Here is a 25,853-nt window from a genome sequence, read left to right on the forward strand (position 1 = left end):
TTCTGGCCTCCACTACCTCCTCTGGCAGTTAATTCCAAATACCAACTACTCTCTGTGTGGAACAACCTACCCCTTACAACCTCTTAAAGATTTTGAAATGGAACTGAAATCCATCTTCATTTATGTCATGGGACATTCACTAACATGCAATTTTACTTTAGAGTACTGTTTTTGTGTGTACTTGTCTCTCCATGGAAATATTTCACTAAATTAAAAGCAGTGTGGGGAAAAAAAACAATCACAAGAATGTGGCCTTTATTGGAGGGTATGAGTTGTAAGGAGAGATTGAAAAGGCTATGTCTGATTTCCCTAAGCGAAGGAGACGAGGTATGAAGGTAAAGATAGAAATGCTCAAAACTAGAGGCCAGGGGTTTAAGGTGAGAGGAAGGATGTTTTTGTAGTTGTTCATTTTTGTAGTTTATACAGCAATAAAATGGGTTAGTGGTTGGGGAAGTGGAGGCTGTGGTAAGTGGGGTACAAGGACTGCCTAAAGAAATCTCTTGGTGCCTGCCACATTGACCACCGCCAGTGGGCTGATATCGCCTCAAACCGTGCATCTTGGTGCCTCACAGTTCGGCGGGCAGCAACCTCCTTTGAAGAAGACCGCAGAGCCCACCTCACTGACAAAAGACAAAGGAGGAAAAACCCAACACCCAACCCCAACCAACCAATTTTCCCCTGCAGCCGCTGCAACCGTGTCTGCCTGTCCCGCTTCGGACTTGTCAGCCACAAACGAGCCTGCAGCTGACGTGGACATTTACCCCCTCCATAAATCTTCGTCCGTGAAGCCAAGCCAAAAAGAGAGACATAGGCTGGAGCGAAGGAGACTAAGGGATGAGAATCAGTGCCTCTCATAATGTTTGAGGCAAAGACACTTTTTTTCCTATATTTCACTCTGTGCTCCTCAGTTTTAAGTTTGTAATCAAACAATTCATATGTGATTAAAATGCACATTCCAAATTTTATTCAAGATGATTTGTATATATGCTGGTTTGACCTCATAGAAATTACAGCACTTTTTATACACAGTCCCCTCATTTCAGGGCACCAAATGTTTAGGACTTTTGGATTCACAGGTGTTTGTGAGTACTCAGCTATGTTTAATTGCTTCATTGGTGCAGGTACAAGAGAGCTAGGCTTGCTTCTAAGTTTTTGATCACCCTTTGGAGTTTGTAGTTGCTATTTTTCAACCTAAGGACGAAAGCTGTGCCAATGAAAGTCAAAGAATGCATTATGAGGCAGAAAATCAACAATAAGAAGTAAGAGATCTCACCCAAACCTTAGATTACCAAAATCAACTGTTTGGAACATCATTAGGAAGATTAAGGTGAGCTCAGTAATTGCAAAGGGACTGCCAGGTCAAGGAAGACCTCCATTCTCATCATGATGAAGAAAAATCCCCAAATGCCTGTCCACAGATCACAAATACTCTTCAGGAGCCAGGTGTGGATGTGTTAGTGATTACTGTCTGCAGAAGATTTCATGAACAGAAATTCAAGATGCAAACCACGAGTTAGCCACAGAAACAGGATGGCCAGATTCCAGTTTGCCAAGTATTTAAAAGAGGCTGCAGAATTCTGGAACAAGGGTCTTCATTGATGATGGTAGCAAAATTAACTCTGAGGTGTAGAGAAATGTCTGCACAAGTTCGAACATCTGCCTCCAAACTCAATGGACAGTGCTTCATCCTTCAGCAAGACAATGGGCTCTTTCAAACTGCAGCACCTGGGTAGTCCTCCTGGAACCCGACTACGATTACTGGGTCTTGGGTGCAAAATGTACCTTTCAAATCGAAGGCAGACCCATCTGCTAAATCATCAACCTGGCGATTTAAGGGGGATCCCGCCCCCGTGATGACATGTCACACACTCGCATGAACTCCCTTGTTAACCTCTGATCAAAAATATTGTCTTAAATGTTATGATTATTGCAATGTGCTGCCACCCGACATATCCCTATAAATTACACACACGTTGCATTAATGTATTAGAAGTCTGTACCTGCCATTTGTTCCCAGCTGGAAGGTGCAGGGGGCTGCCAGTGGGGCAGTCAGCAGGTGGGCTGCTGGCGGAGCACTCAGGGGGCGACCGGGGTGAGCTGTTGGCAGAGTACTGGATGGGTGACTGGGTGGGCTGTCAGGATAGTTGGACATTTGGGGCAGGCTGCTGGTAGGGCACTCGGGGTGGGGGGTCAGCGGAGCACCTAGGGGGCTCACCGGAAGTTCATGATGTTCAGATGCTGGTAATGTCCATAGTGCTGATGTCACTGGAGTAAGAGAATCAGCCATTTTCATTTTCAAATTGACCAGGGAAGAGACCTGGGTAAATTTAACTGGGTTCCCTGATCACCTCTGAGGTAGGTCAGAGACCCATTTGGGTTCTGACCAGATTGACCTGTTGGACCCTTTCAAATTGCCTCATAATTGGGGCACTAACCATGAAAATTGCCCAGTTAACCACATATTACACAGCAGTTTTAAAGGCTCTAAAAATCTAAAACATACTTCTAAAGCAACAATGGAGTTTTTCAAAGCTAAAAACCAGAAAATTCATGAATGGCCAAGTCAGTCACCTCATCTAAATACAATTGAGCATGCTTTTCATACGCCGAAGAAAAAATTTAAGGGGACAATCCCCCAAAACAAGCAGGAGCTGAAGATGGCTGCAGTAGAGGCCTGGCAGAGCATCACCAGAGAAGATGTTCAGCACCTGATGATGACTATGAATCACAGACTTCAAGCAATCATTGAATGCAAGGGATATGCAACAAAGTACGAAACATGACTGATACACAGTACATATTATTGCTATGTCCCAAATATTATGGTGCCTGAAATAAGGGAACTATGAATAAGGGAAAAAGTGCTGTAATCTCTACACGGTTAAACCAAAATGTATACAAGTAACCTTGAATAAAATCTGGAATGTACACTTTAATCACATGTGAATTGTTTAATTACAAATTTAAAACTCTGGAGAACCGGGGCAAATAAAGGGGGGGGGGGGGGAAGTGTTGTTGTCCCAAACATTATGGCAGGCATAAAACCACAAGAAGCATAAATTAGGTGAATAGTTATAGACTTTTCCCATGATAAGGGAGTCTAATTCTAGAGGTCTTACTTTAAGATTTAAAGGGAACCTAAGGAGGTAACCTTTTCACTTAGAGCCTGGTGAGTCTATGGAATGAGTTGATTGAAGACACAGTAGAGATAGTTAAAATTTGCAATGTTTATAAGACATTTGAACAGGTACATGCAGAGGAAAGGTTTAGAGGAATGTAGACTAAACATGAGCAAATGAGATTAGTTCAGGAAGGCAACTTGTTCAGCATGGACAGTTTGGGCACAAGGGCCTGTTTATGTGCAATGTTACTCTAATTATACACACAAATGAGTGTTAGTTTTCACACAAGTCGTATATTCTTTCCTTATTTTATATAGTTATTGGATCCAATTTTAATAATTAGTGGAAGTTGATTCAATGGAGCAAGAGAAATTGAGGAGTGTCAGAGCATGACCATGACCACTGTGCCACCCTGGCAGTCAGATGTGATTGCACTTTTTATGTTATGTGGTCTCTGTACAAAAGTAAACATAGATACTGATTGAGGAGAAAGTTGAAAGTGCTGACAACATGAAAGAGTCCAAAAATACTCAAATGTTAGGGTACAGAAAGGAAGGATAAATTGGGCCAACCACTCAAGCAAAGACTACTCTGGTCAAAAAGAAAAGGACCATGAGTAAAGAATCCTAGAGTACAGGGACATATAAAGAGAAAATGAACATGAGTAAAGAATCCCAGAGAACGGGGACTTTTATAGAGAAAAGGAACAGAGTAAAGAATCCCAGAGAACGGATATTTATAAAGAGAAAAGGAATGGAGTAAATAATCCTAGAGGATGTGGACTTATAAAGAGAAAAGGAACATGTGTAAAGATTCCCAGAGAACAGCGATGTATAAAGAGAAATGGAACGGAGTAAAGTATCCATGAAAACGGGATCTTATAAAGAGAATCTATGAGGACCTGGAAAATCTCAGGATGTACCAACCTAAGAGAGCCTCTGCTTCCTCAGGAGTTTGCGGAAGAGCTAGTGGAGTTGTTCAAGTGAACCGGTACGGACTTGAAGGGCCGACGTGGCCTGTTTCCGTGCTGTAAACGGTTATATGGTTATATTTGTTTTAAGGAGGCCATTAGCCCCATTATATCTGGAGCCAATTGACCCAAAATCCTACATTTTTTTTTGATTGAGGCTAAAAGAAAGCTTGGTTCAAACATGAACAAATAGAATTTCCACCATACCCTTACACTTTTGAGATCTTAAAATATACTTCAATGATTATTGGTCTGCCTTTTGTTCTGAACATTAAAAGTATCTCCTGATTGAATAATACTTAAGATCAGTGAAGAATAAATGTTTCCATTTCAGGGAATCATAGAAATCTTCAACCTGGTTGAAATCTCCAGTTAGCCTGCAAAATCATAGGTCTTTTTGGCTTATCAAGCTCCTTTGCGCAGGCCCGAGGACAGGTCCACGCCCTCCCCTTCAAAAGATGCACACAAACTCAAGCTAACATGTTGGAACATCAGAACCATGCTAGACAAGGCTGACAGCCACCGACCTGAATGTCGGTCTGCCATCATCAGACATGAACTCCCCAGACTCGACATCGACATAGCCGCTCTCAGCGAAGTCCGCCTTGCAGATGTAGGCAGCCTCCAAGAACACGGTGCGGGCTACACACTCTACTGGTCTGGCAAGCCTCAGGCTGAACGACGCCTATCTGGTGTTGGAAAGAAATCTCTTGGTGCCTGCCACGTTGACCACCGCCAGTGGGCTGATATCGCCTCCAACCGTGCATCTTGGCGCCTCACAGTTCGGCGGGCAGCAACCTCCTTTGAAGAAGACCGCAGAGCCCACCTCACTGACAAAAGACAAAGGAGGAAAAACCCAACACCCAACCCCAACCAACCAATTTTCCCTTGCAACTGCTACAACCGTGCCTGCCTGTCCCGCATCGGACTTGTCAGTCACCAACGAACCTGCAGTAGACGTGGACATACCCCTCCATAAATCTTCATCCGTGAAGCCAAGCCAAAGAAAAGTCCATGTCAACCACAACACATACTTAAGCTAAATCCATTAACCTCCATCTGTTATCCTTCTGTCTTTCTTTTATGTGTCTATCCAAATAGCTCTTAAATGTTGTAATTGAATCTGCCTCTTTACCTTCTCTCTTATCTTGTCCAGATAATCTCCATCCTTAGTGTTAAAAACATATTCCTCATAACTCTTGTAAATTTCTCACCCTCACCATAAATGTTCTAGACACTTGTGCCTTGGGAAAGACTCCCTCTCACCTATCTATAGAACTCATAATTTTATAAAAATTTATAAGGTCATTATTAAGTTTCCTATGCTCCAGTAAAAAATATCCCTCAAAACATCCACAAAATCTTCCGTTGATTCCCATAGCAGCTTGGGATAGATCTATAAAACAGAGAACAATACAGCACAGGATGTGGCCCCTGATGTCTGTGTTTAATGTTCAGATGTGAGTTTATTGTCATATACATAAGTACCTTGTACTGATGCACTGTAATTCTTACTTGCTGCAGCGAAACAGGTGCATAAGCTACACTTTCAACAGTGTAAACAAAATTATGACAAATGACAAGGCAGAAAAAAAAAGATGGGATAGATAAACATTCACAGTTACAGTTAGTGGAAGAATCAATAATGCACACAGATGCCTTGGTGGTCCCAGGGTAGTTTATGGTTGGTGTTAGAGTAATCCAGAGTGGTTCAAGAGCCTGATAGATGTCAGGTAAAACCTATTGAACCTGGAGATACTGAACTTCAGGCTTCTGTACCTTCTAGCTCAGTGGTTCTCAACCTTTTTCCTTCCACTCACATACCACTTTATGTATTCCCTATGCTGTAGGTGCTCTGTGATTAGTAACAGATTGCTTAAAGTGGGATGTGGGTGGAAAGAAAAAGTTTGAAAACTACTGTTTTAATTGTACCTAATTGACTCGTTGTGTGCACGGTTTCATACCTCTAAAGGAAATGGGCCAATGACAATTTTTCTCAAGCAAAATATTTCAATAACAATTGGGTCTAGAGCAGTGATTCTCAACCTTCCCTTCCCACTCACGTACCACCTTAAGCAATTTCTTACTAATCACAGAGCTCCAATGGCATAGGGATTAATTAAAATGGTATGTGAGTGGAAAGAAGGAGGTTGGGAACCACTGTTCTATCTGAAGGGAGCAGTAAAAAGAGGTTTCAACCAGGGTGATAATGGTCTTTATATGTTGTTGGCAGCTCTCTTGAGGTAGTGCCTCACTTGGATGCTTTCAATCGATGTGAGGATGGTGCCAGTGATAGACTTGGTTAGCTTTCCCACTTTCTCACCCTTCTGTGTTCCCAGGCACTCAAGTTTTCAAACTAGGTCGTGATACAACCAGTCTGAATACTTTCCAGAGTATATCTGTGTGGACCATAATGCTAATTTAATCTAATCCCATTTGCCTGCATATGATCCAAATGCTTCTATTCCCTGAATGTTCACATGCCTATCCAAATGTCTCTTAAATGATGGCATTGCATCTGCTTCCACTGGGAATGTTTTACAAGCACCTACCACTCTCTGTGTATATTTTTTTTAAATGCTTTGCAAATCTCTTTTAAAATTTTCCCCATTCACCTTAAATCTATTCTGTCAGTATTTAGAATGTACACCCTGGGAGAAAAAGACTATCTGTGTCTCTTTATATACTTCTACCAGGTCATTTCTGGCCTCTCATACTCCAGTGTGTGTCTAAATAAAAAAATTGTTTGTCCAACCTCTCCTTATAACTAATAGTCTCAAATCCAGGCAACATCGTGGTGAACCTGTATACCCATTCCAAAACATCTGCATCCTTTGTGTAATCCTGCTACCAGAATAGCACACACTACTCCCAATGTGGCCTAGCCGCAGTTTTATACAATTGCAATATGACTTTTTTATAATCAGTTTCTGGACTGATGAAGACAAATATGTTACATGCCTTCTTTACCATTTAATTTGTATTTGAGGACTTGCACCTAGCATCCATTTGCACATCAATGCTCCTAAGGGCACTGCCATTTACTGTAGTGTCCTTTCACATTTGACTCCTAAAGTGCAACACCTCACAATTGTATGGATTAAACACCATCTTCCCTTTCTCCATTCTTATTTCCATTCTTATCTGCAGCATATTTTGACAACTTTCATCACTATCCACAACTCTGCTATTTTTTCTTTTGTCTGCAAACTTGCTAATCAGCCCACCTACATTTTCCTTTACTGAGGATTTAACCACCACAAAGTGAACCAATATTTCGACCACTTCCCCCTTCCGGATACAGACATGCTCCAGAATATCAGAATCCTGCTCCCTTAATCCATCTTCCACATCTGTCTCTCTGGTGGATACCAATGAGAAGTATTCATTTAGGATCTCACTCATATCCCTTGGCTCCACATCTGTCTTTCTGGTGAATACCAATGAGAAGTATTCATTTAGGATCTCACTCATATCCCTTGGCTCCACATATAGGTTATCCTTTTGGTTTTTGAGGGCAACTTAATTACCTTATTTACCTCTCTTGCTTCACATAGACATAAAATTATAAAACAACAACATGCATGGTAAACATTCAATATGGTAAATCGTGTTACAATATGGCAAACATTCAGTGTTATAGCTTTGTGTTTTGTCCTTTTGTTTTAGATTATATTTAAGAATGAAACATGTTATGGTCATGGGGTGACACAGGAATTCTTCACTCTTTTCAGTCAGGAACTCCAGAATGATAAAAGGATGTTTGAGCTCAATGATGAATCAAATTTGCTGTGGTTCACCAGCAATGTAAGTAATATTGTACTGAGCAACTCTGAAATAAAAAAAGTGCAATGCCAATATTTTTCCTCACATGTACTTGTTTCATCCAGATATGTGTGTTTTTACATGAGAGATTAAATCAGATGATGAACACCAATGTCCTCATTTCATAAGTAGCTCGTACTTTTTAAAAGTCTTCTTCATAAGAAGGACAGAGAGGAGATTCTGTGTCTGCAAAAAAGCCTCCAGGTTAATATGTTGCCTTCCAGGTGCTCAGGTCTTGGATGTCTCTGAGTGGGTACAGAATATTCCTAAAGTGGGAGGGTGATTAGTGATGTGGGATGTGGTGCACATTGGTATCAATGACATAGGATTAGGCTAGATGTCCTCCAAGTAAGTTTAGGGAGTTAGGAAAGAGGCTCAAGAGCAGGACCTCAAAGTAATCTCTAGATAACTCCCGGTGCCACAAGGGAAGGTCAGAACAGGAAGATAGTGCAGACAAACATGTGATGATATGATGCAGGGGGCAGGTTTATAGTTCTTGGACCATTGGAACCTTATCTGGGAAAGCAGAGACTTGCACCTGAACTCAAGGGAAACCAATATCCTGGCAGGAAGACTTGCTAATGCTTTTGGGGGGCAAGGTGGGGGGGGGGGGGGGGAAGGTGGGTGGGAGTTAACTAGATTTGCAGGAGGGTGGGAACCAGCATCGGCATCAGAATGAAAGTTATGGAGGGGCATTAGTGTGTGGAGAGGCACAGTGAATGCACATAAACTCACTCAATGGTGGGGGGGGAATGCTGTTACCATCATCTGCCCCTCCGATGTAGATGCTGAAAGCGCTACTTTAATGGCATTAAGTGTCAAGTGGCACTTGAAGCATGCTAATGACACCAGAGGGGGTGGAGTGGTCTAATGGCAGGTGATGGTGGCGACCGTATGGGGGGCACATCTCCTCTTTTGTGGGGGTGGGAAATGCCTGTGGATGCCCCCCTTGGCGCCGACTCTGGTGGGAACCAAAGTGAAGAAGCAGAGGAATAGGTGGTTGGTGCACAGGTAGGGACAGCTGGTAGGGAGTTTGTGTGTAAGGACAGACAGATAGTGCAAAATTGTAGCTCTGGGGATGTGCTGCAATGCAAAAGGGACACAGAGTGAAATGTAAGAAAAAGGACTAACCCAGTGGTTCTCAATTTATTTTTCCCACTCACATACCATTTTAAGTATTCCCTATGCCATAGGGGCTCTGTGATTAGTAAGGGATTGCTTAAGGTGGTATATGAGTGGAAAGAAAAAGTTTGAAAACCACTGTTTATATCGTACCTAATTGACTCATTATGTGCACAGTTTCATAACTCCAAAGGAAATGCGGCAATGACAATTTTTTTCAAGCAAAATATTTCAGACAACAGCAGTGATTCTCAATATTCTCTTCCCACTCACGTACCACCTTAAGCAATCCCTTACTAATCACAGAGCACTTATGGCATAGGGATTACTTAACATAGTATGTGGATGGCAAGAGAAGGGTGGTGAACCACTGGGTTAAAGGTTTGGTATTATTTGAATGAAAAAAATGTCACAACTGTTGCTGGCTCAGGATGTCAAGGCCAGTGTGAAAGCAAATGAGAGGGCACACAAGGAGCAAAGATTGATGGGAAGATAGAGGATTGAAACTTACAGAAGGTAACTAAAACACTCATAAGGAGTGAAATTAAATATGAAAGTATGCTTGCAAATAATATCAAAGAAGCTTCTTCAGGTATATAAAAAATAAAAGAGGTGAGTGTAGATATAGAGCCATTAGAAAATTACGCTGGAGAAATAATAATGGGAGACAGATATGACAGAGGAATTAAATGAAGTATTTTGCATCAGTCTTCAATGTGGAAGATATTAGCAATGTACCAGATGTCAAAGCATATCAGGAAGGGAAGTGAGTGCAGTTACTATTTCAAAGGAGAAGATGCTCAGCACGCTGAAAGGTCAAAGAGGGGATAAGTCTCCAGGACCAAATGGTTGCACCCTTGTGTTCTGAAAGAATTCGTAGAAGAAATTGTGGAGGCATTGGTAATGATGATAAGGAATGGAAAATCACAAATGTCACCCCACTATTCAAGAAGGGAGGGAGGCAGCAGAAAAGGCTGGTTAATCTGACGTCAGTGGTTGGGAGATGTTGGAGTTGATTGTAAAGGATGAGGTTACAGAGTACTTGTAGGCAGATGACAGGATTGGCCAAAGATAACATGGTTTCCTTTAGGGAAAATCTTGTTTGATAAAGGGTGGCATGTTTGGGGTAGCAGTTAGTGCAACGCCTTTTTTTGGTAATATTTTATTTAATCTTTTAATATATTAAATAATCAACAATCATACCAAATACAAAACATCAAGAAAACCCCTTCCTTCACCCCTCCCCTATTAAAGAGAGAAAGAACAAAGAAAAAAATCACCCCGTTGTCAGTGTGTACAGTAAAACATGGAGACATGATCATACCACAGTGTTAAAACCTTTACAGATGTCTACTGGCTCACCAGTAGCAATCATAACTCTATATTGGTGTCAGTGAGGTACCTATATGCTCTAAATAAAGCTGCCATATTTTTAGGAATGTGTAATATCCTTTCTAAGATTGTAAGTAACATTTTCAAGTGGGATGCAACTATTCATCTCCAAAGACCATAGGAGTCTTCCACGTTACTGCTATGCACTTCCTGCCCACACATAAAGCAATTTCTGTGAATTTAATTTGAAAATTAGTAATCTATCAACCATGATAGTGCAGTGTCTTTACAGTGCCAGCAATTGGGACCAGGGTTCGAATCCTGTTTGTGAGGAGTTTGTACATTGTCTGCATGGGTTTTCCCCGGGGTCTCTGGTTTCCTTTCACTGTTCGAAGCGTACCGGAGGTTTTAGGTTAATTGGGTCTAAATTTGGCAGCACAGGCTCATGAGCCGAAACGGACTGTTACCATTCCATATGTCTAAATTTAAATTTAAAAACGTTTAAAAAAATACTATTGGAATTCTTTGAAGAAGTGACAATCAGGCTGAATAAGGGAATATGCAGTGGATGTTGTGTATTTGGATTTTTTAATGGCATTTACAAGGTGCCACACAAGGCTACTTAACAAGAGCCCATAGTATAACATGAAACTTAATAGCTGGGTAGAACATTGGCTGATTGGAAGGACCAGAGAGTTAGATATACAGATCATATTCTGATTGGCTGTCATTTCCTAATTGTGTTCCAAAGAGGCTGGTGTTGGGGCCACTTATTTTTATTTTGTATATTAATGTTATGGATTATGGAATGAATGCCCTTGTGGCCAAGTTTAACAGATGATTTGAAAGTAGGTGATTTCAGGTAGTGTAGAGGAAACCCAAAGGCTGCAGAACGACTTGGATTCGGAAAATGGGCAGAATATTGGTAAATGAAATATGTTTAGTCATGCACTTTAGTAGAAAAAAAAAATAAATGGGTAGACTTTTTTTTAAGGGGAGAAAACTGAATATACCTAAATGTAATGGGATCTGGGAGTCCTCGTGCAGGATAACCTGATGGGAAATGTGCACGTTGAGATGGTAGTGAAAAAGGCAAATGCAATACTGGTATTTATTTCAAGATGTATAGAATATAAGAGCAGGGATGTGATGTTGAGGCTTTCTAGGACCCTACTTGGGGTATTGTGAGAAGTTTTGGGCTTCTCATTTCAGAAGATGTGCTGACATTAGAGAGGATTCAAAGGAGATTCACTTGGATGATTCCAGGAATGAAAGTTTTAACATATGGGAAATCTTTCACAACTCTTGGCCTATATTCAATGCAATTTAGGAGAATGCGGGGGAGATCTCATTGAAACATTTTGAATGTCGAATGTAGATGTAGAAAGGTTGTTTCCCACAGTGGGAAAGATGAGGACAAGAGGGCACAACTTTGCTTTGAACAGAAATTCAGAATTTCTTCAGCCAGAGGGTGGTAAATCTGTGGAATTTGTTGTCACAAGCAGTTGTGGAGGCCAGGTCAATGGGAGTATTTAAGACAGAGGTTCTTGATTAGCCAGGGCATCAAAGGTTATATGGAAGATGTGCTGAGTGGGGAAATGGATCAGATCATGACTAATTGGTTGGGCAGACTCAATGGGCTGTATAGACTATTTCTGCTTCTCTGTCTTAAGAATGCTCCCTATCACTGACTTAATCATATTGTTTCCAATTCATGTGTGATTAGAATAAAAGAAATATGAGCAGTACGCCTGCTCCACTATTTAATTAGATCATGGCTAATCTGGCTATGGACTCAGCTCCACCTAACTATGCCTTAAGTCCCCTACTTTGGAAAAATCTGTCCATCTGAGTTTTAACTATATTAATGAGGTGGCCTCTACTGCTTCCCTGGGCAGAAAACTCAAGAGTTTCACTGCTCTCTGGGAGAAACAATTCCACCTAATTTCTGTCCTAAAACTACTTCCTATCTTAGTTTCACCAGAGATTTTCCCACACTCTGTGACTGAACAATCAATGTTTAAAAACTGTAATCTGTAACAATTCAGTGGAACTATGCATTTATTGATTCATATTTAAATACATCAAGGGTAATGAAATGCCAGCATTGTAGAATGAATCTTACTGTTCATGTTCCCAGAATTTAGATTTATTTAAGTAACAACTATTTATTTATTTGTTATTGTAATAGGGCATCTTTGATCATTAATTCAAGCCTAGATTACCCATATAATAACAACTGCTATATGAATGAACCCTCTATCTTTACAATTTTGTATTATTTCAATACTTACAGGAAACAGAAATGGATAATGTATTTTGCCTGGTGGGAATGCTTTGTGGAATTGCTCTATCCAATGGTTTTGTTTGCAACCTTCACTTCCCTTTGGCTTTGTACAAGAAACTGCTCCACATGCAACCAACATTGGAAGATCTGAAGCAACTCTTCCCAGAAGAAGGAAAGTGAGTGAAATCCAAACTTCACCTTAAATCACCCAAACTCTGCAAAGTATATTTATCATCCATAGTTCAAAGTCCTGTGGAAAAGTTATCATCCTGTTTAAGGTTCTACAAAAAGTGACAATGAATTGATATTTAAAAATTTGAAGTCAGCAGTCTAGTTCAACAGTTAGTTCTGATCAATGAAAACTGATTAATCTTCAAAAACTGCTTCTGTAATCTTGCATCTTTTGCATTGAAGCTAGTAGTACAATAAAATCTTTAATATCTATTTTTGTTCTGGATCGCAGGTCACTCCAAAATGTCCTCGACTATGAGTATGATGACATCGAAGACTATTATTGCCTAGATTTTACAGTAGGTTTACTCTAATATCATCAATGATATGTTAATTTCAAACTTTAAAAAAAATTAAGGTAGAAAGAAAAGACCATTTTGCAAGCCAGAAGTATTTTGGGAAGTTAATCTACCATCCTTATCGTGTCTGCCCTGTACATGACTGAAGTCACACAGCAATGTGATTTACTCTGAAATTGCCTAACTCCAAATGACCACCCATCATCAATCCTGGCACTGAATTTAGTTGAAAATAGGCCACTCCTAGTCCAGAAAATCTTAAAATGTCTTCTTTATAAATCTGCAGGAACTGGGGTCCAATTTAGGAGAACTGTCCCAAGGACTGGTCAAGCAACAGCATGACCATCATTCATGATCATTCCTTAAAAGATGTGCTAGATTCCTTCATCTCAAGCCTGTGGTCCATTCCTGTCCCACCAACAGATCTGGGTTACTGGATCAGCGGTTCTCAACCTTTTTTCCACTCTTACTAACCACTCTTACTAACCACAGAGCACCAATGGCATCCTATGGGTTTACTTAAGGTAGATTGTGAATGGGGGAAAAAACGGTTGATAACCACTGCATTGGATGTTGCTGCATAATTATAATTAAGTCCTTGGAACACTCAGCATTAATTTCAATTAGTTAGTTGTAATCTTTGGACTACCTACTGGACCTCCCTCAATGAATGAGTCAGTGTTCCTCTATGTTGACTAACATTTGAAAGAGGCACTGAAAGTCATACGGATGTAGAAAGTACTCTGGATGAGAGACTTCATTGTCCATTACAAACAATGGTTGAAAGCATCACCATTAACCAAGATAGCTGAGTTGTGAAAACATAGCCAGACTAAATCATCTTCATCTTCACCAATCTACATAAAGCAGGTGCATCGGTCAGCCCATGTTAGAAAAGCCCACTGCATAGTTTTTGAGATGAAAAAGACTTGCCTTCACAGAGAGACCAACCTCCATTGTGTTGTGTGAAACTACCACAATGTAGAGAAAATTGATTAAGGTCATCTATCAGCTCAAAACTGAGCATCCACAGAGCCTAATAGCTCATTGGCAAATATACATGGGCAATATGTTACCATGTGGCTCTTACTTGACTTTTGCTATCAAGGTAAAAGATTAATCCTGATTTCAGGATTGAAATTCAGAAGGGCATGCTGGGAGCAGTACCAAAGTACTGTACTCAAAGTTTCAACCTAGTGAAGCAGTCAGCCAGGACTGCATGTGTGCAAAGCAGCATGTAATAGAGTTGATGAATTTCACAAGTAACAGATCAGCAGTCCTGTCCCATCCGATCGTGAATAGTGAAGGACAGTCAAAAGCTAACATGAGGAGGCAGCTCCAACAACATCCCCATCCCATACAATGACAAGGCCTAGCAAGTGAGTGCTGAAGACGATGTAGAAAAATCAAGCAGTTGATCCACCTTGGCTTCCTCCTGACATCACAGAAGCCAATCTTTGGCCAATTCAGTTCATTGCATAATATTTAGCAATGGCTGGGAGGATTCACTAGATAGAGCAAAAGTTGCAGGACCAGGAAACATGTCAGCTGTAGAACTCCAGAGTTATATGCACCTCCAAAACAGCTGTTTCAATACTGGATCTACATGACAATGTAGACAATTTCCCAGGATTATCCTGTCTGCAAAATAAGGATAAATCCGCTCCAGTTAAATTATTGCCTAATCAGTCTGCTTTCAATCATCAGTAAAACCATGAAAGCAGTTAACAAACAGTGCTTTTATATTCTATACATCTTGAAATAAATGCCAGTATTGCAAGCTAACAGGAAAGAGGTCATAGATACAGGTGAGAGAGAAGACAAAAAAGCTGAGAAGTAAGGGGCAAGGGGTTGCTCCCTGGTGGAAGGGATGGGGAAGGAGAGAGGCTTGAAGATGGGGATAACAGAAATTGGAGTAGTAATGCGAGTGTTTTGCAGGTAACCAAAGAGACCAAGGATGGAAAAAGAGTAACACATGAACTCATTCCTGATGGTGCCAAGATAAATGTTCAAAAGTATAACAGGTAAATGTTCCACATTAACAGAAACTCTTCAGGTAGTAAGTAGAGCAAGTGGAGATGGGTTAGAGTGGCATTCTCCCACACACCCACCCAAAGATTCTAAAAATATGGTATCTAACAGCTACCTGGTTGTGAAACTATTTTATATCTAACTCTCTGGTCCTTCCAATCAGCCAATGTTCTACCCAGATATTAAGTTTCCTGTTATACCATGGGCTCTTGTGAAGTAGCCTTGTGTGGCACCTTGTAAATGGCATTAAAAAATCCAAATACACAACATCCACTGCATATCCCTTGTTCAGCCTGATTGTCACTTCGTCAAAGAATTCCAATAGTATTTTTTTAAAACGTTTTTAAATTTAAATTTAGACAAATGGAATGGTAACAGTCCGTTTCGGCTCATGAGCCTGTGCTGCCAAATTTAGACCCAATTAACCTAAAACCTCCGGTACGCTTCGAACAGTGAAAGGAAACCAGAGACCCCGGAGGAAAACCCATGCAGACAATGTACAAACTCCTCACAAACAGGATTCGAACCCTGGTCCCAATTGCTGGCACTGTAAAGACACTGCACTATCATGGTTGATAGATTACTAATTTCCAAATTAAATTCACAGAAATTGCTTTATGTGTGGGCAGGAAGTGCATAGCAGTAACGTGGAAGACTCCTATGGTCTTTGGAGATGAATAGTTGCATCCCACTTGAAAATGTTACTTACAATCTTAGAAAGGATATTACACATTCCTAAAAATATGGCAGCTTTATTTAGAGCATATAGGTACCTCACTGACACCAATATAGAGTTATGATTGCTACTGGTGAGCCAGTAGACATCTGTAAAGGTTTTAACACTGTGGTATGATCATGTCTCCATGTTTTACTGTACACACTGACAACGGGGTGATTTTTTTCTTTGTTCTTTCTCTCTTTAATAGGGGAGGGGTGAAGGAAGGGGTTTTCTTGATGTTTTGTATTTGGTATGATTGTTGATTATTTAATATATTAAAAGATTAAATAAAATATTACAAAAAAAAGGCGTTGCACTAACTGCTACCCCAAACATGCCACCCTTTATCAAACAAGATTTTCCCTAAAGGAAACCATGTTATCTTTGGCCAATCCTGTCATCTGCCTACAAGTACTCTGTAACCTCATCCTTTACAATCAACTCCAACATCTCCCAACCACTGACGTCAGATTAACCAGCCTTTTCTGCTGCCTCCCTCCCTTCTTGAATAGTGGGGTGACATTTGTGATTTTCCATTCCTTATCATCATTACCAATGCCTCCACAATTTCTTCTACGAATTCTTTCAGAACACAAGGGTGCAACCATTTGGTCCTGGAGACTTATCCCCTCTTTGACCTTTCAGCGTGCTGAGCATCTTCTCCTTTGAAATAGTAACTGCACTCACTTCCCTTCCTGATATGCTTTGACATCTGGTACATTGCTAATATCTTCCACATTGAAGACTGATGCAAAATACTTCATTTAATTCCTCTGTCATATCTGTCTCCCATTATCATTTCTCCAGCGTAATTTTCTAATGGCTCTATATCTACACTCACCTCTTTTATTTTTTATATACCTGAAGAAGCTTCTTTGATATTATTTGCAAGCATACTTTCATATTTAATTTCACTCCTTATGAGTGTTTTAGTTACCTTCTGTAAGTTTCAATCCTCTATCTTCCCATCAATCTTTGCTCCTTGTGTGCCCTCTCATTTGCTTTCACTCTGGCCTTGACATCCTGAGCCAGCAACAGTTGTGACATTTTTTTCATTCAAATAATACCAAACCTTTAACCCAGTGGTTCACCACCCTTCTCTTGCCATCCACATACTATGTTAAGTAATCCCTATGCCATAAGTGCTCTGTGATTAGTAAGGGATTGCTTAAGGTGGTACGTGAGTGGGAAGAGAATATTGAGAATCACTGCTGTTGTCTGAAATATTTTACTTGAGAAAAATTGTCATTGCCGCATTTCCTTTGGAGTTATGAAACTGTGCACATAATGAGTCAATTAGGTACGATATAAACAGTGGTTTTCAAACTTTTTCTTTCCACTCATATACCACCTTAAGCAATCCCTTACTAATCACAGAGCCCCTATGGCATAGGGAATACTTAAAATGGCATGTGAGTGGGAAAAATAAATTGAGAACCACTGGGTTAGTCCTTTTTCTTACATTTCACTGTGTCCCTTTTGCATTGTAGCACATCCCCAGAGCTACAATTTTGCACTATCTGTCTGTCCTTACACACAAACTCCCTACCAGCTGTCCCTACCTGTGCACCAACCACCTCTTCCTCTGCTTCTTCACTTTGGTTCCCACCAGAGTCGGCGCCAAGGGGGGCATCCACAGGCATTTCCCACCCCCACAAAAGAGGTGATGTGCCCCCCATACGGTCGCCACCATCACCTGCCATTAGACCACTCCACCCCCTCTGGTGTCATTAGCATGCTTCAAGTGCCACTTGACACTTAATGCCATTAAAGTAGCGCATCGGAGGGGCAGATGATGGTAACAGCATTCCCCCCCCACCATTGAGTGAGTTTATGTGCATTCACTGTGCCTCTCCACACACTAATGCCCCTCCATAACTTTCATTCTGATGCCGATGCTGGTTCCCACCCTCCTGCAAATCTAGTTAACTCCCACCCACCCTCCCCCCCCCCCCCCCACCTTGCCCCCCAAAAGCATTAGCAAGTCTTCCTGCCAGGATATTGGTTTCCCTTGAGTTCAGGTGCAAGTCTCTGCTTTCCCAGATAAGGTTCCAATGGTCCAAGAACTATAAACCTGCCCCCTGCATCATATCATCACATGTTTGTCTGCACTATCTTCCTGTTCTGACCTTCCCTTGTGGCACCGGGAGTTATCTAGAGATTACTTTGAGGTCCTGCTCTTGAGCCTCTTTCCTAACTCCCTAAACTTACTTGGAGGACATCTAGCCTAATCCTATGTCATTGATACCAATGTGCACCACATCCCACATCACTAATCACCATCCCACTTTAGGAATATTCTGTACCCACTCAGAGACATCCAGGACCTGAGCACCTGGAAGGCAACATATTAACCTGGAGGCTTTTTTGCAGACACAGAATCTCCTCTCTGTCCTTCTTATGAAGAAGACTTTTAAAAAGTACGAGCTACTTATGAAATGAGGACATTGGTGTTCATCATCTGATTTAATCTCATGTAAAAACACACATATCTGGATGAAACAAGTACATGTGAGGAAAAATATTGGCATTGCACTTTTTTTATTTCAGAGTTGCTCAGTACAATATTACTTACATTGCTGGTGAACCACAGCAAATTTGATTCATCATTGAGCTCAAACATCCTTTTATCATTCTGGAGTTCCTGACTGAAAAGAGTGAAGAATTCCTGTGTCACCCCATGACCATAACATGTTTCATTCTTAAATATAATCTAAAACAAAAGGACAAAACACAAAGCTATAACACTGAATGTTTGCCATATTGTAACACGATTTACCATATTGAATGTTTACCATGCATGTTGTTGTTTTATAATTTTATGTCTATGTGAAGCAAGAGAGGTAAATAAGGTAATTAAGTTGCCCTCAAAAACCAAAAGGATAACCTATATGTGGAGCCAAGGGATATGAGTGAGATCCTAAATGAATACTTCTCATTGGTATTCACCAGAAAGACAGATGTGGAGCCAAGGGATATGAGTGAGATCCTAAATGAATACTTCTCATTGGTATCCACCAGAGAGACAGATGTGGAAGATGGATTAAGGGAGCAGGATTCTGATATTCTGGAGCATGTCTGTATCCGGAAGGGGGAAGTGGTTGAGATATTTGTTCACTTTGTGGTGGTTAAATCCTCATTATAGATTTAGAAACATTTCATTGAACTGGATAATGAAGGAAAAGTCCAATGTTTCAAGATTGACATTAGCAATTTTTTATGTTATTAACCTAATTTTAATTCCACGTTGATGATGGATTTGAATTAAATGTCTCATATTAGTAGTCTTGGGCTCCAGACTCTTGGTTTAATAGCATAACTATGTAATACCTTTGGCACAGTTGCCTCTTCAAGCTTCAATGAATCAGAAGAGCAGTTTTTCTCTCCAATGGATGTTACTGAATCTGCGGGATTGACACAACAACCTTTTTACTGCTGCCAGTCTTTTTTAAAAATTAACATCTAATATTAAAACCACTTGGCCTCGATTTCTTGATAGTACATCATAATTAAGCTATTTTGTTGAGTGAAAGATGATCCACTACCTTAAATGGAACAGAATTCCTAAATTATTATTTCTGATTGATGCAGAAATACATGATGAATGCTGTGCTATTGAAACTAAATTTGTGACTATTCCTTACTTTCACTATCTCAGCAGAGCTTCGCATTTTAAATATTGACTTTAAATGTGTCTTTGGAAGATTAATTAATGAAAATTAAATGCATGACTTTAGGTAGCGATTTGAAAGTGTGCTTAAATAAAATTATAAAGCCTTTTACAGACTCCACCAAACCTGTCAAAGTCAGGAACAATAAAGTCTATTTCCTTTTAAAATAGGAAACAGTTTGTTGATGCCTATGTGGATTACAAGTTGAACACTTCTGTGGAGAGACAATTCAGAGCCTTTGCTCAAGGTTTCAGGAGAGCTTTCCCAAATCCCATTGTGGATTTGTTTCTCCCAGAAGAACTGATGGCTGTTATCCATGGAAACACCGATTATGAATGGGAACTTCTGAAACAGGTATGCTCTTTTCAATGCTTGTGACAGTTCCTGTTTTCTGTGTTTACAGGAAACAAAGGCAATGTTCATGCATGAGGAATAGACCAAAAACACTACACTGCAATTGAACTCTCATCTTAATCCTTGAGGGTATTTTTGACTTCACCCACTGACGGCACCATTGGCATGGCAGTTAGCACAACGCCTTTACAGTGCCAACAAATGGGACTGGGGGTCCCACAATGTCTAAGGAGTTTGTATGTTCTCCTTGTGTCTGAATGGGTTTTCCCCAGGGGTACCAATTTTGTACCACCATTCAAGATGTACTGGGGGTGAAGGTTAATTGGTTGTAAATAGAGCAGCATGGACTCGTGGGCTGAAATGGCCTGTTATTGTGTTGTATGTCTACATATTTTTTTAATTTAAATTTAAAATATAAAAAAATTAAATTTGAATGAGAAAATGTTTATCTTCCAAAGACAGAAGCAGGTCTGCTCATCCACGTTCACAATTGGATCATATATTTTCAGTTCCTCAATTCCCACTGTCAATTCTTGATCCAAATTCAACAGTGATCAGATTTTCACTGCCAATACTGTATTTGACGGTATATAAGACTCACCCTCCCCCCAATTTCAGCAGGGAATATTAAGATTTTTTTTAGTGCAGTTACAGGTAAGTTGGCGAACAGGTTCCTCCTGGCACTCTCGCACTGCTGGCAGGGGCCACTGTGGTCAGCCTCAGCGAGGAAGTGACGGCAATGGTGGCTCTAGAACTCATGGTCAGCCTTCTCAGCGGGGGAAGTGAGCAGTGGTGTCAGCTCCTGAGAGCACTGGTGGGGGCCTAATTTCAACTTTACATATAAGACTTGGGAATATTTTTGAGCCAATTTTGGGGGAAAAAGGTGGGTCTTGTTTGGCATCAAATATGGTACATCTAAAGGAATTTTCTGATTTGGTCCAAGTATTCCTTTTTGGGATTCCCACCACAGAAAGCAGAAACACTTTGAACATTTTGAATGTTACCATCTGCTCTAAAGCCTATCTTTGTTTTGTATCTACAGAATGCCGCCTATAGAGATTATAATGAAAATGACGATGTAATTACCTCTTTTTGGGAAACTTTTGAAAGTCTGCAGGAGGAAAAGAAAAAGAAATTTATTGGTAAATATACTTAAATGTATTTTAATAGTCTGTCTTAAAATGGAGCATTTACAAAAAGAGGGTTAGATTCCTCTGTAATTCATATGTAATGAAGCAGAAAGGATAGATCATAGAATATAGAACATTGCAGCATAGTCTAGGCCTTTTATTACACATTTTTGTGCTGACCACATAAAGCTACTCCACAAAATTTATTTTTTCCCTACCTGACATCATAGCCTATTTTTCTTTCATCCATGTGCTTTTTTTTTGTATGTCCCTATTGTACCAGCCTCTACCCCCATCTCCTCCAGGCATACATCACTATCTAAACTCTCCTCCACTCACCTTAAATAGGTGTTCTCTGGTATTTGCTATTGTCACCCCAAGAAAAGGGTGTTGGTTGATCATCCCATCTGTGCCCCTTTCATTCTTCATTGCTCCAAAGAGAGAAGGCCTAGCTCTGTCAACCTTTCTCCTTAAGACATGTTTTCTGATCCAGGAAACATCCTGAGAAATCTTCTTTGCACCATCTCCAATGCATCAATATCCTTCCTATCATGAAAACTGAACATGAGATCATAAGATAAAATAAAAGAAAATGCAGGAAGCACTCAGCAGATCAGGCAGCATCTGAAGAAGGCAAAACATAACCACATTTCAGATCCAGTACTGATCGATGATCATAACATGTCAAATTCACGCTGGCCTGTGTGCAAAATTTGTGACCACCAAGAGCTGGTAAGGGAAGATACACTGAGGATCGAGGGAAAGGAGTGTAGGGAATGTTGGTGGTGTTTGGTGAGGAAGCCTGGAAGGAGGCTTAAACCAGGCACATTGTGCATGCCTGCGCAAAGCTTTTGAACTCTGAGGTCTTAGCCTCTAATCTAATGTGTGCCAGACCGAGACACGCAATCAAGGGGTGTGCTGTTTATTCAAGCGTTCTTTACAAGCTGCCTTTCTATGCAACCCAGGGTTAATCACATGAAAATCCTTAAGGAGGCATTAGCCTCTGTAATATTTTATTTATCATTTTAAATACATTTAACAATCAACAATCATACCAAATACAAAACATCAAGAGAACCCTCCCCTCTACAGAAGTCCTATTAAACAGAGAAAGAACTAGTAAAAAGCAACACAAAAAAAATTCCCATTGTCAGAGCATACAGTAAAACATATGGAGATACGATGATACCACATTGTTAAAATCTTTACAGAGTTTATTAGCTAGCCAGTAGCAATCATAACCCTATATTGGTGCCAGTGAGGTACCTATGTGCTCTAAATAAGGCTTCCAGATTTTTAGGAAGGTGTTATATCCCTTCCTGAGATTGTATGTGACCTTTTCAAGTGGGATGCAGCTAGTCATCTCTGAAGACCACCTATCCATGAATAGATGGGAGTCAGATTTCCATGTTACTGCTATGGCCACACATAAGGCAATTTCTGCAAACTTAATTTGAGAATTTGTTAGTGATCTACCAACCATGGTAAAGTTCCCTAGAAGACAAGGCTCTGGGTTGACTGGGAAGGTGACTCCTCACTCACCTCACTGTCAAAAGACAAAGGAGGAAAAACCCAACACCCAACCCCAACCAACCAATTTTCCGCTGCAACCGTGTCTGCCTGACCCGCATCGGACTTGTCAGCCACAAACGAGCCTGCAGCTGATGTGGACGTTACCCCTCCATAAATCTTCGTCCGCGAAGCCAAGCCAAAGAAGAAGAAGAAGACTCCCATACCTCTACACTATACCTAAAACACATCTCTGATAATTCAGGTTTATATTGGTGTAATTTCTGTGGGGCCCATCTATACCTGGCATTGATAATAGCCAACAAACTTCCCTGACACAGATCTGACCAGATTTGTGGATCAATTGTTATGTCTAAGTCTGACTCCCATCTCACCCTAGATTTTATGCAAATGTGGCTTTGGGCTCTCACTCATCAATGAAAAATACATTCTGGAAATAAACTTTTATACATTTCCTTCATGGATTAGTTTCTTTTTAGTGAGTCTCATCAGAGTCGTTTCAGGGCCCAAATTGGCCCTAAGGAAGGATCATAATTGAAGGTAACAAAAATAGGTCTTATTGGACAAGTCATATTTCTTCTTCAGCTGTTCAAATGAAATGAAAAGTCTTTTTTCATAACAATCTTCCAGACATTGTATCCCCTTCTGATACCAGGTTTCCAAAATTTTATTGTTCAAAGTCATGGGCATAAGTTCATTCTAGAGGCATCAGCATCAAGAAAACTAATTGTTCATAACCAATATTTTATGTACTATATTCAGCTTTTTGTTGGATGGACCAAGTGACCGGTTTCTGTGCTTTGTGTTAGAAGCAAAGTCACAGCACAGAAACAGACATTTTTTGCCCATTATATCAATTCATTTATTTTGCATAGATCTCCAATTGTGAGATTCCTAAGGAAGGCACAGCATAGGCTAAGTTTTTTTTTGCCACTAACACTGACAGTCCAAATTCTTGATTTTATTTAAAAAGAATCTGAATTTAAGTTCCCATTTGCTGTGGTGCGATTCACACTCATTCTTCCGGATCTCGGAACACTAATGACTTTGTTATTGTATCCTTTCTGTGTGGTGTTTTACCAGTCATCAGTTGGCTTAAGGAACCAGCTGTCACATTTCAGATGCAGTGTACATATTTATGTCAGGAAAAAAAAATCCCTTTACATTAGGCAGCACAGTGGTGCAGCTTGAGATGCCACTGATTCACGATGCCAGAGACCTGGGTCCTGATTTGTTTGGAATCTGCATGTTTTTCCGTGAACTGCATGGGTTTCTTCTCAGTGCTCCAGTTTTCTTCCATATTAAAGATACGCAGGATGATAGGTGAATTGCTATCCCTAATGTGAAAGTGAAATGGAGAATGTGGGAGGATGAAGAGAATGTGGTGGTCAATGGTCAGTGCAGACCCTATGGGCTAACAAGCCTCTTTCCCTGCTCTATTTATCTATGACTGCTGGAACTGGTCTACATAATTCATTTCATTCATTCAAGGCATTTATTTCAGTGTCTGTTCTTTTCTAATTTTTAGCTTTTCTGTCTGGAAGTGAGCGAATTCCAGTGGGTGGAATCGGAAGATTAAAGATTAATATATTTAAACCTTACACAATCGAACCAGATTTATCATATCCTCGGGCATATACCTGCAGCATGTCCCTGGAACTTCCCAATTACAGCAGAAGAGAAATACTGAGAGAGAAGCTGCTTCATGCAATTGAACAATCTGAATTCAATGCAATGCCACCCTAATACTTGCAGCTGAAAACTATGCAATCAATCTAAAATGTCTCAATTAATTGTGATGAAATGTTTTTGGGAGATAAATTGGTAAAATTAGAGTAGGTTACATACATACTTTAAAACAGATCTTATTTGAAATACTGAAGAATTCATATTCAGTGACTTTACAGAAGTTGTGGAGAATGCAATGAAAATTCACAAGTGGTTGTTAATTGAAGTGAATGAATAGACTATTGTCTTTAAAAAGCCACAGCAAGAGGTCTCCTAATAACAACAAATTGAGTAAAAGAGAACTCCTATTGTTTGCTGGAGAAGGTCAGGGGTTTTGCTAGTGAGTGAGAGAAGGATGTGATGCTTTGCAGGTTTGAGTGGGGGGGGGGGGGGGGGGGGGAGAGAGAGATAGATAGATAGATATTTAACTGTGTGTGACACAGAAAGCTGTAACATCAGCAATACATTGAGGCGACTACAGTTGTGGAAATCCTGGAACCACACATCTCTCTCTGCAAACCTACAAGAACCTTACTGAGGGGTAACCATTTACCTTTCAAGCACCAAAGCCTGGTGAACTTTATACATGTTAAATTCTGTGCAATTCTGGCAATAAGAATTGCCAGCAACCAGAGCAAGAATGAGAAGTGAGATTGAACTGTGAACCAAACAACTATTCTTAAATTTGCACACACATCACTTACAATTAGAAGGGGGTTAAGTTGGGTTAGTTAAGTTAATAGTGATAAGTTAAAGTTTGATTCTGTTTTCACGTTTAAAGATAATTAAAAACAACTTTTTAAGTAACCATTTGTCGTGGTGAATATCGATTGCTGCTGGGTTTTGGGGTCCTTTGGGCGTGTAACACACTCAACATAAGTTGCAGCAGAACATTTGTTTGATTACAGCATAGAAAATATGTGTCATGTTGCTGTAGTTCTTTGAAACATCCACCTATCAAAATAATGCATACTCATCAGAAATATAGTTTTAAAATGGAGGACTGTGAAGAAGCAATTTGCATTTAGAGGAGTCACGTGATGGAGTAGTGGCCGGACGGTGAACTCCAGCCCTCTCCAGAAAAGTCGGGAAAAACAAGAGAAAATACAAAGGCACAGAAATACAAGTTAAAGAAAAGTGAGTATAAAGGTGGAAAGAAGATGGAGACAAAAGGAGAAAAATCAAAATCAACGGAAAGAAGAGAGGAAGAGAAGACAACGGAGGAAAAAGGTGAAGGCCTTACCTGTCCGAAGAGGCCCGCTGTGGAGAGAAGACCCCACTACCTCAGGTCGGTAGAAAGAGAACTACAACAATGGCTCACAGAGCCGAGTAAAAGTGCGCAACCGCGCATGCGCGATGCGCATGAAAAAAAACACACCGACGGGAGGGGGGACCAGCTGGGGAGTCGATCTCCACAGCCGGCAACGACAGCTGCAGAACACCTGCAGCAAGAAGAGACCACAGAAGACAATGGAAACAAGAAAGAAGAGGAGGAAAGGGCAG

The 25,853-nt window shown here is 40.4% G+C and overlaps 1 protein-coding gene across 4 annotated transcripts in view; it reads left to right on the forward strand.

Annotated features, from left to right (window-relative positions):
* Positions 1-24,745, forward strand: part of LOC138757803 (probable E3 ubiquitin-protein ligase HERC3) — a 94,427-nt gene extending 69,682 nt beyond the window's left edge. For 3 of the 4 annotated variants that reach the window (XM_069925728.1, XM_069925729.1, XM_069925731.1), the window contains 7 exons: positions 7,762-7,899; positions 12,668-12,834; positions 13,122-13,188; positions 15,127-15,212; positions 19,779-19,962; positions 21,005-21,104; positions 24,151-24,745. In XM_069925728.1, coding sequence (XP_069781829.1) covers positions 7,762-7,899; positions 12,668-12,834; positions 13,122-13,188; positions 15,127-15,212; positions 19,779-19,962; positions 21,005-21,104; positions 24,151-24,368 — 960 coding nt within the window. In that variant the 3' untranslated portion in view covers positions 24,369-24,745. The remainder of the gene's footprint in view (positions 1-7,761; positions 7,900-12,667; positions 12,835-13,121; positions 13,189-15,126; positions 15,213-19,778; positions 19,963-21,004; positions 21,105-24,150) is intronic. The other variant, XM_069925730.1, reaches the window with a different exon arrangement.
* Positions 24,746-25,853: the final 1,108 nt, after the last annotated feature.

The sequence above is a fragment of the Narcine bancroftii genome, chromosome 3 (genome assembly GCF_036971445.1).
Source record: "Narcine bancroftii isolate sNarBan1 chromosome 3, sNarBan1.hap1, whole genome shotgun sequence".
Classification (NCBI taxonomy): domain Eukaryota; kingdom Metazoa; phylum Chordata; class Chondrichthyes; order Torpediniformes; family Narcinidae; genus Narcine; species Narcine bancroftii.